A 17,184-nucleotide genomic window follows, 5' to 3' on the forward strand; every position below is an offset into this window, starting at 1 on the left:
CTACCAGAAACTTAGAACTAATAAATGTGTTTGTTTAGCGATGTTGTAGGATACAAAACCAATGTACAGAAATCACTTCATTTCTTACACTGAGAACGTAGAATCTGAAAAAGAAATAAAGGAAATAAGATAATTCACAATAGCATCAAATGAATAATATACTTAAACATAGGTTTAAACAAAGAAGTAAAAGATACATACACTGAAAATTCAAAGCAATTGATTATAGACATTGAGGAAGACACACAAAAAAATCGAAAGATATCTCGTGTTCATGGACTGAAAGAATATCTTAAAGTGTTTAAAGCTTATCATTATAATTCTATTATGATTAATTCTATACTTCTATATTTTCAATGCAATGCTTGTCAAAATTACAATGGCATTTTGTTATTACCAGAATAGAAAAAACCATCTTAAAATTCATATGGCAAAAGATCCTAAATAGCCAAAGCAGTCCTGAGAAAGAAGGACAAAGTTGGAGATCTCACACTTCCTAATTACAAACTTTATTTCAAAGCTATACTAATCAAAGTAGTATGGTGCTGGCATAAAAACAGACACATACATCAATGAAATAGAATCAAAGGCCCATAATAAACCCCTGCATATACAGTCAACTAATATTTGACAAGAATACTTAATGGAGAGATGATAGTCTCTTCAACAGATGGTGTTGGGGAAACTGGATAGTCACATGCAAGAGAATGAAGTTGGACCCCTCTCTTACACAAGTGGAGAAATGAACTCAAAATGGATTAAAAACTTAAATATACGACCCTAAACTGTAAAACTACTACTAGAAGAAAGCATAGGGAAACATCTCAACATTGGTCTTGGCAACCATTTTTTGGATAGAACACTAAATGACAGTAACCAAAGCAAAAATGAAGAAGTGGGACTACATTAAACTAAGAACCTTCTATATAGGAGAAGAAAAGCTTATAGAATTGGAGAAAATATTTGCAACAAATTACAAAGGGTTACTACCCAAAATATACACAGAACTCCTAGCAAAACAAAGAATCCAATCAAAAAATGGGCAAAGGAATGAATAGGCATTTCCCCAAAGACATACAAATGGTAATAGACACATGAAAAGTTGCTCAGTATCACTAATCATCAGGGAAATGCAAATCAGGTAGTATCTCATACCTATTAGAACGGTTATTATAAAAAAATAAGAGATAACAAGTATTGGCAAGGATGTGGAGAAAATGGAACTTGCGTGCACTGTTGGTGGATGTGAATTTGTGCAGCCACTATGGAAAACAGTCTGGAGGTTCCTCTAAGAATTAAAAATAGAACTACCATGTCAGGCAACAATTTCACTTGTAGCCATATACTTGAAGGAAATGAAATTACTATGTCAGGGAACTATCTGCACACCTGTGTTCATTGCAGCATTATTTGCAATAGCCAAGGCATGGAAGCAACCTTAGTGTCCTTTGGTAGAGAGATGGATGAAGAAGCTTTGGTACACACACGCGCGTGCACACGCACACACACACACACAGAGGAATATTTCTCAGCCATCAAAAAGGGTAATCCTGATTTCATAAGAGTATAGGTAGACCTTGAGGCATTATGCTAAGTGGAGTAAGTCAGGCAGAGAAAGACCAATACTATCCATTCTTTGTTACGTGGAGTTTTGAAAAGTCAGACTCCTAGACACAGAGAGTAGAATGGTGATTGCCAAGGACCAAGGGGTAGGGGAAATGGGATGATGTTGTCCAAAGGGCACAAACTTGCAGCTATAAGAAGGATAAGTTCTGAGGATTTAATGTATAGCATAGTAACAATAGATAACAATTTTCTGTGTATAATACAGTAGTTTTGAGTGTAAATCTTTTTTATAGTGTTTATTGATTTGAGAGAGCACACGTGTGCATGCACATGAGGGAGGAGCAGAGAGAATGGGAAAGAAAGAATCCCAAGACGACTGTCAGTGTAGAGCCCAACATGGCTTGATCTCACGACCGTGAGATCATGACCCGAGCCAAAGTCTAGAGTCGGTGGCTTAACTGACTGAGCCACCCAGGTACCCTGAGTGTAAATCTTAAATGTTATCACCACACACGAAGTAATGATAGTGAGGTGATGAAGATGTTAATGAACCTTATTGTGGTAATTATTTTATCACTTATGTGTATTGAATCATGCTGTATACTTATTAAACTTACACAGTATCGTATGCCAATATCTCCGTAAAACTGTGAAAAAATTTAGGGTATCTGTAGGTACTTTTGCATAGAAATTCTAGTAAGATTGCTGAATTACAGATGTAACACTGGTTAATGTTCAACAGGCCATAAATATCTGGGGTTGTCTGTTTGACTGGACAGAAAGTGTGTGTATGTCTACTGGGCAAAAATCTGTGAGGAACAAAGGGAACTTCACTATGTCTATATCCTTTAATTAATACTTAATAGTGAGATAAATGAAATACATTCTCCTAGATACTCCTTGGATGGCCTTGGGCATCATGTAGTGTGGAAAGGACAAACACCAACTTTTTGCCTCCAAATTTTGTACTTTTCTATGTTTATTGGCCTTTTAATTTTTCTTCCTTTATGAACTGTCAATTCATTCTATTTTTTGTTTTCTACTAGTTCGGCGTATATTTATTTACCAGAGTAGAAGAAGGTATCTGTAATGATTAATTTATGTGCTATTATTGAAAATGTATTTTATTTTCATGTTTTTCGTATTTAATATATTTCAAATCCAAGAAAATTATATTCAGGGTCTTAGTTTGAATGTAATAATCTTACATTCCAATTCTATTTGGAATTGGAATTTTTCTATTTTTCCAATTTGCTGCACTCTGACCAGTCTTTGGGTTGGTTTCGTATTGTTTCTGGGGGAAGGAAAGTGTTTGTGCCCACACCTCTCTATCTCCATCTCTCTGCCTTCTGTCCTAATCTGTTTGTACCCCAAGTGTTCACATCCTTCTTCATTATTCTGAGCCTTTCATATTTACTCATGCTTGCTGTTCTTATTTGTTGTTTGGACGTTTGAACACACAAAGAGACTTTGTTGACAAAATGTTAAGATTTCTAAGTTCTACAACTGTTTTCCTGAAAGTTTTGGGGTTTTTTCCCATTTAAAAAACATAAAATACATTTTTCCTTTCATTAGAGATTTCCCTGGGTTATATAATAAAAAAGCTAAAAAGGATGTAATAAATAAACTAGTAGCTCTTTATTTTGTATAAGAAAATCCTACACCTCTTTCCTCCCTCCCTGAAAATCCTATGAGACCGTTCCCTTGGACTGATGACTTCAGGCTGAAAATCCCAGAACTCTAATGCATCATTTGGTCACCACCTTGTGCTATAGCTAAATTAGGAGCCTTTCTCCAAATAGCAGAGGTTTGTTTAGCTTCTTGTCCTAGGGAGGGTGAGTGGAAGGATATGGGCAATGCTTATGCACGGGAGGAAATTCAGTGTGTGGAACTCCTCTGATTCCCTGAGCCTGACCTTCTGAGGTCTTTTGACAGATTAGGTAGGTGGTGGTGGTGAAGAGGGGCAGAGGGGTTGGTGGACCATACTCTGTAAGAAGACTCTCCTTCACAGGTTCCTATGCTTCCAGAGAGGAAGGGTATACGAAAATGAGCAGAAGCAGGAATTGTACAGGAGGGAAGAGCTGGGGCAACTGTATAGAGAAAGGTATGGGAAAGAAAGTGAAATCGATTTTTCCAGCTTTATTCAGAAATAATTGATATACATCACTATATAAATTTAAGGTGTAGAATATGATGGATTGTTTTATATATATTGTGAAATGACAAACACAATAGGTTAGTTAATATCCATCTTTTCATAGATTAAATAAAATGAAAAGAGAAAAATTTTTCCTTTTGATGAGAACTCTTAGGATTAACTCCCTTAGCAATTTTGTTGTAGATCATAGAGCAGTGTTAACTATAGTCATAATGTTGTACTGAAGTTGCTTTTTAATGGGAATCCAGATTTGAGAACGAAGATATGGGAGAAAGAGTAAAGTATAGAGTTATCACAGGCTTACAATTACTGTACCTGCCTTCACGATCTCTGATCTGTATTGTGTTTTCTCCAGTTGTCAGCTCATCTGTGGCTTTGCTTGCTGCATTGCCCAGTATGTGATTTGGTCAAACAATTTCAATGTGACCTCAGGCCTCCAAGGATCTCTTTCTTTCTTTCTCTGTCTCTTTTTTTCAAGGGAATGCATTTAATTTGTTGTCAAGTTGGTAATTTTAATTCCAGTTCAGGTGTGCAATATCATGTTTCAGAGGTTCTGTACATTGCTCAGTGCTCATCATGATAAGTGTACGCTTAATCCCCTTCACCCATCCCCTCACCACCTCCTCTCTGGTAACCGCCAGTTCTCTGTTGTTAAGAGTCAAAAGGATAGATGCACTCCTGTGTTTATTGCAGCATTATTTACAATAGCCAAGTTATGGAAACAAAGTGTCTATCTATATCTGAATGGATAAAGAAGATGTGGTAAATACATACACAGTGGAATATTATTCAGCCATAAAAAGAATGAAACCTTGCCATTTGCAACAACATGGATGGATTGAGAGAGTATAATGCTAAGCAAAATAAGAGAAAGACAAGTGCCACATGATCTCGCTTATATGTACAATTTAGGAAGCAAAAATAATGAACAAAGGATCTCTGAGTGTTTTGATACCCCATTCTCCTTATTGTGCTAAATAAATACGCTGCTCTAAAATTCTGGGTGTCAGTTCGTGAACATTTCTGAATGGGGTCACAAAAAGATTTCCTCTGGCTTTTGTCTAAGTTTGTGATAGCCAGCTTCATCCAGATCCTCAGAGTTGTTTGGAACCTCTTTATCTCATTACTGTAGATTTCTGTCACTCTACACGTTTTCTGCACATAGCATATTGCCTTATCTCCCCATTCCCCCCTTCCCAAACCTCTTCCCCTAGATGAGTGACATTGTTTGTCAGTTCCTATTTGACTTTCTCCACTTTGGCACCATTGGTTATCTCCCTAAAATCATGATTTTCTCTGTTTTGATTTTCTCTACTCTCTTGAATGGCACCAGTGATAGCTCAGCCCTAATTCTAGAGCTTTTACTTAGTCTTCTCATTTTGATCACTGGTTAGCATATGAAAGTGAGCCGTTCCTTAATTCTTTGACTTTCCTTTCTCCCTGAGTCTTGTATATAGAAGCAGGGCTTTTAAAAGGCAGATAATATATAAAAACAGTAGTACTAGTAATATAATAATGATGATGACAAATACTATATATTCTTTTTTTGGCCATGCATGTGTCCTCCATTAGCTTTCTTTTATCTGTTCATATGTTAGCCTTTAAGCAAATATTTCTTTCTCATGACTTCAAAGTTTGAATGGTTTCTACGTTTCTGTCTCTAGCTGGGATATTTCTTGTCTGTCAATCACCATGACTTTTTATGAATAAATGGGCCAGACTTTGGTGAATCTTTGACTACCTCCAAAACTTGGGTGGATTTTGGTTTCCCCCCCCCCCCCCCCCCCCATTCTGGTCAGCAACCAGCTTTCTCCCTTCCCTTAAACTTGTACACTAATATGTAGGTTTAAATCTTGTCCCTGTAGCTATAAAACCTTGGGTAAGTTATTTTATATATGTATTAAATGTTTATGTGGGTGGGATAGAATATTTTTCTGAATAAAATGGAATTCTTTCCACATTTACTGAAATATAATGAGGTATAACCTTGTGCCAGTTTAAGGTGTACTTTTTTTTTTGTATTCTTGGTTAAAATTTATAGGAGGTATCATTGTTTTAGACCATGAGCAAACATCCATATTTTCTTTTTTTTTTTTTAATTTTTTTTTTCAACGTTTATTTATTTTTGGGACAGAGAGAGACAGAGCATGAACGGGGGAGGGGCAGAGAGAGAAGGAGACACAGAATCGGAAACAGGCTCCAGGCTCTGAGCCATCAGCCCAGAGCCTGACGCGGGGCTCGAACTCATGGACCGCGAGATCGTGACCTGGCTGAAGTCGGACGCTTAACCGACTGCGCCACCCAGGCGCCCCCATATTTTCTTGATGTAGTCAAGACAGCACTGGATTTGGAATCAGAAGACCTGGTATTTGATTTCAAACTAAGTAACTATGTTTTTAGGTAAGTTACTTTTTTGAATTTGAGATTTTTCATCTATAAATGAAAATAATTCTATCAGATATATCCACCCCTACAGATAATTACAAGCATCAAATGTGTGAAAGTCCTTAGTAAATATGCGCCATGAAAATAATGTATACTTTTCCAGCTCTAAGATTGCATCGTTAAATATTTTAGAAACTTTAAAATATGGTGAAAAGAATCATTATTTTTTTCCCGACTTTAACAATGGCATGGAAGATGACTACTAATTATATCGTGAAGCTTGGAAAATAGAAACTGTAAATTTCCTGATATGTTGGCTGTTACTGGAAACTGCCACCTCACGCCCGGTCTTCCTTTTCCTTTTACGTGCTGCTTCTTGTTTTCTAAAACTTCATAAAGTTAAACCATGAACCATTATAAGAGTTGAGATGAGGCTTCCCTATTCCCAAGTAGAGATTTATAGCAAGAATACCAGGCATCCTTTTGGGAGTGATTGGGAACTATGTTAATGCTTAATTTTGAATGTGAAGAGTTCCTTTATGCATGCTGGACTTCATGGAAAAACATGGTAGTTGAGAAAAACAGAAACTGAAAAATGATGGACTTGAGAAAATGGTTGTACTTCAGAGAAGTGTTATTAACTAAATAATCAGGATATCCTTGCTACTTATTTTGTATTTTAGGAAACACAAGAACCAGAAGAAATGGTCCTTTTCCTCTTCAAACTTACAGTATATTTGAGGAGAGAAAATCTGTAATTGAAACCATGAGAGCGCACTGTGGGTAGCTCAGTGGGTTGAGAGTCTCATTTTGGCTCGGGTCATTTTCTCACAGTTGGTGAGTTCGAGCCCCACATTGGGCTGCTGGCTCTGAGCCCACTTTGGATCCTCTGTCCCCCCTCTTTCTCTGTCCCTCCCTTGCTGGTGCTCTCTGTCGCAAAAAGAAATAAAATGTTAAAGAAATTGAAACCATTGAGGAATTATGATTAGTAGCAAAGGATTTGCTGTAATAAGAGAGCAGTTATTATCTCTTCTCAAAAGGCCTTCCTTTCCCCTCTTAGCTTATTAAACTCCTACTGGTTTTTCAAAACTGACAACACTTTCTCCTTTGTAAAGATGTCTCTGAATTTCACAGACTCTTGTGTGTCCTTCTTGGCCAAAAGTAGACATCTGGAATGTCTCCTATGATGCTATATATTGTGGTTTATTTTTAATGTGGTGAATTATTATTTTTGAATTAAAATTGAAGTTTCCTGATCTCTAGGAATAAGAGAGAGAGGACGTTTATGTAAAGTATAATTACTAGGAAAATTTTCATACAGGAAATGGAATTTTGATTTACCTTTAAGGGATGGATAGGGTTTGGAAATGTTCTTTATTGTAATACCCTATACATAACCACTAGCTACAGGATGCTATTGAGCACTTGAAATGTGGCTAGTGTAACTAAGGAAATAGATTTTTAATTTCACTTTATAACCATATGGGACTGTTTTGGACTAAGTAGTTCTAGGTTTGTATACCTCTTCTCTATGATTTTTCCAGCATATGGAATCAGAAGCCGTATGTAGACTAGAAAATTTGGATTCTGTGTAACTAGTTATTTGTTCCTCACTGGACTACTGTTTTCTCATTGGTAAATGATTAGCATCGACTAGGTAGTCATTAATGAGCATTGTGGGGTAATAATTTTTTTTTCAACGTTTATTTATTTTTGGGACAGAGAGAGACAGAGCATGAACAGGGGAGGGGCAGAGAGAGAAGGAAACACAGAATCAGAAACAGGCTCCAGGCTCTGAGCCATCAGGCCAGAGCCTGACGCGGGGCTCGAACTCACGGACCGCGAGATCGTGACCTGGCTGAAGTCGGACGCCCAACCGACTGCGCCACCCAGGCGCCCCTGTGGGGTAATAATTTTTAATGATCATTTATTTTTGTGACAGACAGATGTGAGTGGGGGAGGGGCATAAAGAAAGGGAGACACAGATTCCAGCACAGAGTTGGAACTCATAAACTGTGAGACCATGAACTGAGCTGTGGATGCTTAACCAACTGAGCCACCCAGACGTCTCTGGGGTATTTTTATTACTGATTTCACTCATCATGCACAACTGAGGTGTGCACATGTGTGCATATATAAATACACATATTAAAGGACAAGGGGCACCTGGGTGGCTCAGTCTGTGGGACATCCTACTTCGGCTCAGGTCGTGATCTCATGGCTCATGAGTTCGAGTCCCACAGCGGGCTCTGTGCTGACAGCTTGGAGCCTGGAGCCTGCTTCCGATACTCTGTCTCCCTTTCTCTCTGCCCCTCCCCCACTCATGCTCTGTTTCTCTCCTTCAAAAATAAAGACTAAAATTTTTTTTTAAACTTTTTTTTTTTTTTTAAATTTTTTTTTTTTCAACGTTTATTTTTATTTTTGGGACAGAGAGATACAGAGCATGAACAGGGGAGGGGCAGAGCGAGAGGGAGACACAGAATCGGAAACAGGCTCCAGGCTCTGAGCCATCAGCCCAGAGCCCGACGCCGACGCCGGGCTCGAACCCACGGACTGTGAGATCGTGACCTGGCTGAAGTCCGACGCTCAACCGACTGCGCCACCCAGGCGCCCCTAAAATTTTTTTTTAAATAAAAGGAAAAGCTTTGGAATCCCATTTTTTTTTCTATTGCTAGGTTTTTCTTGCTCTTTCCTTTTGGTTCCAGGTATGAGGCTTTTTGTGCATGTATCTTTATTTTACCAGTCCTTACTGTTTATTCTGCAACCTACCTCTTTTTTTCAGATCACGTCACCTTTTAGCAGCAAATCTAAGTATTATGGGAACCAGAGGGCTGGAGATGCAGAGTTGGACACACAGGCAAGGGAATATATCTCCTACATGGCAACATTTTAGTCTCTGAAAAAAATGGGTAACAAGTAGAGAGATTCATGTAGTCACACAAAATTAGGGGCAGGTAACCGTCAGACTTGGCATTGGATCTCAGACAATGGAGAGAATTGAAATGGAAGACATGAGATAAGAAACATAAAAGGCCTAAGGTTGATGGAAGGATGGGAGAGAGTCATGGTTATGTGGTAACTGTGACATTAGTGGGCATATCTTCATCCAAACTCCCAAAGCTTAGGGCTCCAATAGCTATAACCAAGGTTCACAAACTTCAGAGATTGTAAAGACTCTGGACAGATAAATGGCATTGGCTTCCTTAACTTCCCTGACTACCCCATTCTCCTTGCAAATCTTGGGCGAGTCCTGCTAACCATCTTTCTAGGTACTTATACTTTCTGGGTTTCATGCAAGTACTCTGTGCCATCAACATCTATTCTGCCCTTGGTCCTGGCATACACCCAAGTCACCTCTATATCCTATGTCTGGTTTCTTTAGCTTGCCACTACCCCATGGGCTTAGTGTGAATTGCAAAAGTGATTGTAGGTAATGGTATAAGACCTACTACAAGAGACATAATATGTGTCTGAGATGAGTTGAGGGTAAGAAATAAGACAACTTAAGGGTCACCTGAGTGGCTCAGTCGGTTAAGCATCCAACTTCGGCTCAGGTCATGATCTCACGGTTCGTGAGTTCAAGCCCTGCATCGGGCTCTGGGCTGACAGCTCAGAGCCTGGAGCAGGCCTCAGATTCTGTGTCTCCCTCTGTCTGCGCCTCTGCTGCTTGCACTCTGTCTCTCGCGTTGTCTCAAAATTAAATAAACATTAAAAAAAATTAGAAGAAAAAGAAATAAGACAACTTGAATGACTGAGGAATTATTGTATGAATAATTAAAATATTACCGGTGAGTGGTGCCTGGGTGGCTCGGTCAGTTAAGCATCCGAGTTTGGCTTAGGTCTTGATCTCATGGTTGGTGGGTTCAAGCCCTGCATCAGGCTGTTTGCTGACACCATGGAGTCTGCTTAGGATTCTCTGTCTCTTTCTGCCTCTCTTACCCGCCCCCCCCCCCACATCCCTCCTTCTCTGTCTCTTCCTCTCTCTCTGCTCTCCCCCTGTGGTGTTGTCTCTGTCTCTCTCACTATAAATGCATAAACTTAAAATACTAAAAAAAAAAGCAATAGTAGTGAATTCTGGCAAATGCAGTCTTTACCTCTTCTTTCTTTTTCTGTGTGTGTTGCATTGCACCACCTTCCCTGCCCCTCCCGATCCTTGCTATATACATCTATGTTTTCACATTTGCTTCATTTTCTTGTTTATAGGTCTGTAGTCTTGGCAGCCATTGTGTTAGGAATATTGAATGTGGAAGTGACTCAACTCCTTTTGGTGACCTCAGTAAAATGCATGTTTAATAATGACCCTGACAAGGAATTGAGGGGATACCTTATTTTCACAATGTGAATAGCCTGATTATTCATTTTAATGTAGAACTTTATTAACATTCTCATTTTAGTTTCATGTTATTTTCTTTTGTCTGGAACATTCTAGCGGATAAATCAATGGATAGAGCAAATCACTCTGTGGTGTCAGAGTTTGTGTTCCTGGGACTCACCGATTCCTGGGAGATCCAACTTCTCCTCTTTGTGTTCTCCTCTACGTTTTATGTGGCAAGCATGATGGGAAACTCCCTCATCATGCTCACTGTGATTTCTGACCCTCACTTACACTCCCCCATGTACTTTCTGTTGGCCAACCTGTCCTTCATTGACCTGGGAGTTTCTTGTGTCATTTCTCCGAAGATGATTTATGACCTTTTCAGAAAGCGTAAGGTCATCTCCTTTGGTGGCTGCATCGCTCAAATCTTCTTCATCCACGTCATCGGTGGCGTGGAGATGGTGCTGCTCATCGCCATGGCCTTTGACAGATATGTTGCCATATGCAAGCCTCTGCACTATTTGACTATTATGAACCGAAAAATGTGTATTTTGCTTTCAGTTGCTGCCTGGGTAATTGGCTTGACCCACTCTGTGATTCAGCTGGTTTTTGTAATAACACTGCCATTCTGTGGCCCTAATGTGTTAGACAGCTTTTATTGTGACTTTCCTCGGTTCATCAGACTTGCCTGCACAGATACCTACCGTCTAGAGTTCATGGTCATAGCCAACAGTGGGTTCATATCTCTGGGATCATTCATCATGTTGATTGTCTCGTACATTTCTATCCTGATCACTGTTCGGAAACACTCTTCAGCAGGCACATCTAAGGCCCTCTCCACTTTGTCAACTCATGTCATGGTGGTGATTTTGTTCTTTGGCCCTTGCATCTTCGTTTATATCTGGCCTCACCCCACCTCACACCTAGACAAAAATCTTGCTGTTTTTGATGCAGTTCTCACTCCTTTTTTTAACTCAGTCATCTATACATTCAGGAACAAAGAGATGAAAGTGGCAATGAGGAAAGTGTGTAGTCGGTTTATTGTTTATAGAAGGATTTCTTAAATGACACAAGTATTACAAAATTTCCTTACTGACTTGAAGTAACATTACATATCTATAGTTTGAATACCAGATTCAAAGTAACTTACTACCACTGAGTTGTCCTAGATTAAAATAACAAGGGTCTTAAAAAATCTTAACTGAGAGATTGTGTTGCTGCCTACGGTTGGTTGAAGGAAGCATGTGGTGTGAAAAACAGCTCCCAGAGAAGGACAATTGCTTGTCTCTTGGGAGACATTACCTTGATGAATTTACTGTGGTCTAGAATTGAAAATTGGGTCTCTTCAGTGTCTGAGTGCGTTACATAAGGGAATGCTGATTGATGCAAAATAAATTGATACTAGATAGGAATATACGTATATTAAGATGCCAATTGATTAACTTGCTGTGAAAGATCAGCAAGTGGTCTGAACTTTCATGTAAGCCTAATTGATTAATTCAGTGAAGGGAAATTTATGAGAAGTCAAGTGATGTAAGGACATTAATGAGGAGGGAACCGGAGTAAGAGGAGTCAGCTGGACACTCAAATAATCACATGAGATTTTGATGCCTTTGAGGATAGGCCTGCCATCACAAGTGGAAAAATAATGGATCCTTAGGCCAGGCCACCTTTCTGTCTGGACAGAGCTGGTTGGTCTCGCAAAATTTACCTTTTGACTTTTGTTTGTACTCTGTTTCAGACTATCTAACTCCTATGTTCTTTAAGATTCGTTCTCATTTTTTTTGTAACTAGCCTGGTTCTTCCTTTTCTTTCTTATGAAAGAATACTATTCCCATTGCATTTACAGGATTTGAGGCATTGCAAGCTAAGTTTTAATTTGGGAGGTGTTTTTTTATATGAATATATTATATTCCAGAGGAATAAGGGATTTGCATACATGGATTTAGAAATTTCCATTCATATCCATTTTAATAAAGAAGAACCAAGGCTCATTCTCAGAGATGTAGTTCAAATAACTCTGAACCTTATATATCTTTACACATACCCCCTTAACCAGTTTGTCAACATTCCTTTTGTCTTATAAGTGGTCCTTATTTCCCTCATAGTTTATTTCACTTGATAATTTATTTGCCTTTTCTTTTGATTTCAATTGCTCTTATATCATTCATTCATTTTTTTTGAGCCCCCTTTTGGATCCCTGGAAAACAGTTTACTAGCTAACCCTTATGCTCTGTCTACCAAGATGTGTTTGGAAGTAGTGGTTTTAAAGTGCAAATTCCACTCAGGTTTCTCTTTTACTGATTAAATAATGTTCAGTAGGGCTAGCAGGGATTCCTAGATTCCTCACGGATTTAAAAAAAATGCCTACCCCTCCCAATCTTTAGTCTTGCTGTTTTTCTGTCAGGTCTATATGTATGATAAGACAGATTCCCCAGCTGCATAGTACCTTAAGATTTTCTGTATCACTTAATTCTAAACATTATTCTTTGTACTCTGAAGAAATAACTGCTTTTAGTGGACATCTGGTCTGTTGTTTGCTGAAATCAGCAATGTGTTTCTCCTGGCAAAGGTAGCTTTGTGTATTCATAACCATGTGGTATTATTAGAAGGTGACATGTAAATCCTACCTCTCTGACTACTTCTGTTTGCTTAAAGGATGCTTCTGAACCAAGTCTTGATGACACATCTCTTAGCCATAGTTGAAGGCTTTCAGGTATGAGCCTCTGACCAAGATGGGCCAAATCTGAGCTTTTCCTCAGGATGGTAGACCCAAGAACAGAGAGAAAACAAGCTCATCCCTTTTTCAACTGTGATATGGAGAAACTGCTGGCCATCATATTACCTGCCGTCAAAAATCAAGTCTGGGATACTGAAAAAACATATGTGGAAAAAGACGTAGGATTTACAGATAGAAGCTTGGCAGTAGCCAGTTTCTTGGTTCCAACAGTCTTTGGCATTCAGCTTCATTCTTGCCCACCAATGAATTTGGTGACCAGCTGAGCTAATAAATGGGCGAATACATTAACCTTCTTGCTTAAGTTTGTTTGAGGTGTGGTTTTGTCCTGTATAATCGAAAGGGTATTGATAAATATATTTCTGGTTCTAAGAAGAGTGTATTTTCCATGATTTCTGATGTGAAATCCTTTATGTTTTGTTATTTAAGAACATATTATTTTTTTGAATACAATTTTATTCTTCTAATAAAAAAGAAATTTACTTTGAATTAGATGATAAAATAGAAATCACCCATAAAATCACTCTATCGAGATAGTTAGTGGTAATATTTTGGTATACTATTTCTAGTGTTTTTCTTTGCCCAAATAAAAATAGGTATTTATTAAAGGGAGGTTTAGTGGTCTCTACATTTTTTCCTGCCTTTAGATGAATATTCCGTTCAGAGAAGTTTTTCACATTATCAAATGTTGTAGTACAAAATACTTCTAAATACATACATCGTACTGCATTATATGACAATCGTAATTATATTTGTAATTCCTCTGTCCTTGATAAATTAGATTATCTTTAATTTTGTACTCTGCTTGAAAATCTTACATATATGTTATCTGTATTTCAGACTACTTCCTTTAGAGATGGATATATTTGGAATTAATAAGGGATCATAATCATTTAAATTTTTATTCACATTGTAATGTCTCCCAAAAGATTTTTACCTGCTAAGAAGTATATCCACTTTACTGCCTATCCCAAAGGACTGAATATGACCATTTAGTAAAAATATTTGCCAATTTAATAGACAAAAGAAGTATGTCTTGGTGGCTCAGTTGGTTAACCCTCCAACTTTTGATTTTTGCTGAACTAGTATCATGGTTCATGAGATTGAACCCCATGTAGGCTATGTGCTCACAGCACACAGCCTGCTTGGGATTATTTCTCTCCCTCTCCCTATGCCCCTCCCCGTTTGTGTGCGTGGGCATGCTCTCGCTCGCTCTCTCGCTCTCTCAAAATTAATTAAAAAAAAAAGTGAAAAGGATAAAATCTTATTTTAAATTGCTTCAAATTTTATACGCTTGTAATTTTTCAAATATTGTTATTAACCTGACTTCTTTGAATTAATGTGTTAGGAATCCAGTCAAAACTACGTTAAAATAACTGAAATAATAAAGGTATATTTTTTGCAAGAGGAAAAAGATCTAGAGATGTTGTACAACATTGGCAATGTCAATACACTTAACATTACTGAATTATACACTTTAAACTGCTTAAGATGGCAAATTTTATGTTATGTGCATTTTTAAAAACCGCAGTTAAAAGTGAAAAGGATTTTACAAAAAAGGAATTTATTGACTCGGCTAATTACTGGGATGTTCAGTAGTGGCATCCGCTTTGTGAACTTGAGGGATTCACTCAATTTCACATTTTTAGATTTTGCTTTCCATTGACTATCTCTGGTTCTTCTCTCCATTTCTTTCTCTCCACCCTCTCTCTTGTGACTGTTTTTCTTTATATATTGGTCTCATTTTCTTGTTTTGCATGTGGATTTCTTTATGTATGGTGTTGGGAGAGAGGAGAGGCTGCAAATAGCTCCAAGTTTAAATCATTCCAGCAGAGCAACCTTCTAGAAAGGGGAAGAGTTTTGTTTCTTAGTGTCCGTATTAAAACCCAGTGAAGGGATCCTAACTGGCATGATTTTTGCTCCATGACAGCTCTGTCATGGGCCAGGTCTGGGTCACATGCCCACTCAAGTGGGCAGGGGTGAAGGTCATCTGGCTGAGAGCCTCCCAAGAACTACATGAAGTTGAGCAGGAGCATTTCCCAAATGGAGGAGATGGAGAACAGCCATCAGTGGAAGGGAAAAAGTAACTTAGGGTGGGCAAAAAAAAAATTGTCACTTCTTTTTTTCTTTTTCTTTTTTTTTTTTATTGGAAGCAAAACCCTTACTGAGGTGTTATTCCTCCCCATCCCCATAGATAGAATAGTGTTTTGTCATACTGGCTTAGCAGGCTCACGTATATGTTGAAGACACTAACTCCTGTATTATCATATTTGTGTTGAAATATCTCCCCCAATTGTTTGTTTCTTTTTGATTTTCCCTATGATATTCTGCAACATTAAATTGTGGTTTTTGTGACTCCCAACTCCATGGAACTTTATTTTATTTTATTTTATTTATTCATTAAATTTTTTTTTAATGTTTATTTTTTTTTTGAGAGAGAGATATAGAGACAGAGCATGAGCAGGGAAGGGGCAGAGAGAGAGAGGGAAACACAGAATCTGAAGTAGGCTCCAGGCTCTGAGCTGTCAGCACAGATCCTGATGGGGGGTTCGAACCTGTGAATCACAAGACCATGACCTGAGTAGAAGTTGGATGCTCAGCTGAGCCACCCAGGCACCCCATCTATGGAACTTTTAAATTGTGAATTTTTATTTTGTTCTTTATTGTGGCTAAGTTTTGTTCTTAGTTCTTTTCCATTCGAACACCTAATGAATATTCACTCACATGTATTTCTAAAATAATGTATCCACCTTAAAATTATTTTTGGTGGAAATAATAGGATGGGATCTAAAGTTTTCAAATCTGCTTGCTGATTTTCTCAGTACTGTTTGGTGAGTAATCCTTTCCCTTCTGATGTATAACCATTTGATACTACATTATTATATAAAATACAGTCCTGGTGTCTTCTGAGATCCAGAATAATGTGTGATATATCCAATGGCATCGCTCATATATCCTTTGACTGAAGAGACACAAAATGGTACTTGTGATCAGCACTGAAAACTCCATCTCCTTAGACATTCATCTATCCAGGCATGAAACCAAGAAACCTAAGTATGATTCTCATTGTTACCCTATCTTTTTAACCTCCACCTTCCCTTTTCAATTTTTCATTCATGCAGCAAGCATCAAGTGCCAACTGAGTGCCAGGCATTACTGTATGCATTTAGGATATCTCAATAAATTAAAAAAACATATATATGTACATATAATATATATAACATAATATATATTAAATATATAAAATAAACATATAAAATATGTAAAACATAAATACATATTTTAATATAAAATACATAATAAGATGTATTAATATATATTAAATATATAAATTAATACATAAAATATTAAAGGTATATAAAATGTATTTATGTATATAAATAATATATATTTTATGATGTATAAATTATATACATAAATATAAGATAAAATACACATAATATATAGGTAAAATATGCAATGTATATAAAAATATATAAAATATATACAAATAATTGGATATATAAAAAATATTTATTATATGTATTTGTATATAATAAATATACTATATGTAATATGAATAAATATTTTAAAAATATATAATTTATATAAATTTATACATATAAAATATGTTTATACATTTAATATATATAAAGTAAGTAAACATTAAATATATATAAAACTATTCATGAATATACATAAATTTTTATAATTTTTAATTTTTTTATATATGTAACTTATATAAATATAAATGTATATATAATTCCTACCATTGTGCACCTATCCAGATAATAAATATTAAGCAAAATAAACAAGTGCTATAGTAAGTTAAAAGGAAATAAGTGCAATAGTAATATAATAGGGAAGGTTAAAGTGTATCTGAAAGTCCAGAGTTGTGGGCAGTGTGTTGCACTTCCCATCAGGGCAGTTAGGGTGTAGGCATCAGTGGGAAGGTGTCCTTGAGTAAAGATTTGATATAGGCAAGTGAATTATCATTGCAAATGTCAGGAGGAAAGTTCATCCCAGGCAGAGGGTATAGTCAGT

The 17,184-nt window shown here is 37.2% G+C and overlaps 1 protein-coding gene across 1 annotated transcript; it reads left to right on the top strand.

Moving 5' to 3' along the window:
* The first annotated feature begins 10,549 nt into the window (after window positions 1-10,549).
* LOC122467862 (olfactory receptor 4F3/4F16/4F29-like) lies at window positions 10,550-11,488 on the top strand. Its single transcript, XM_043554444.1, has one exon. The coding sequence runs from the start codon at window positions 10,550-10,552 to the stop codon at window positions 11,486-11,488; it is 939 nt and encodes a 312-aa protein (XP_043410379.1).
* Window positions 11,489-17,184: the final 5,696 nt, after the last annotated feature.

The sequence above is a fragment of the Prionailurus bengalensis genome, chromosome B3 (genome assembly GCF_016509475.1).
Source record: "Prionailurus bengalensis isolate Pbe53 chromosome B3, Fcat_Pben_1.1_paternal_pri, whole genome shotgun sequence".
NCBI lineage: Eukaryota > Metazoa > Chordata > Mammalia > Carnivora > Felidae > Prionailurus > Prionailurus bengalensis.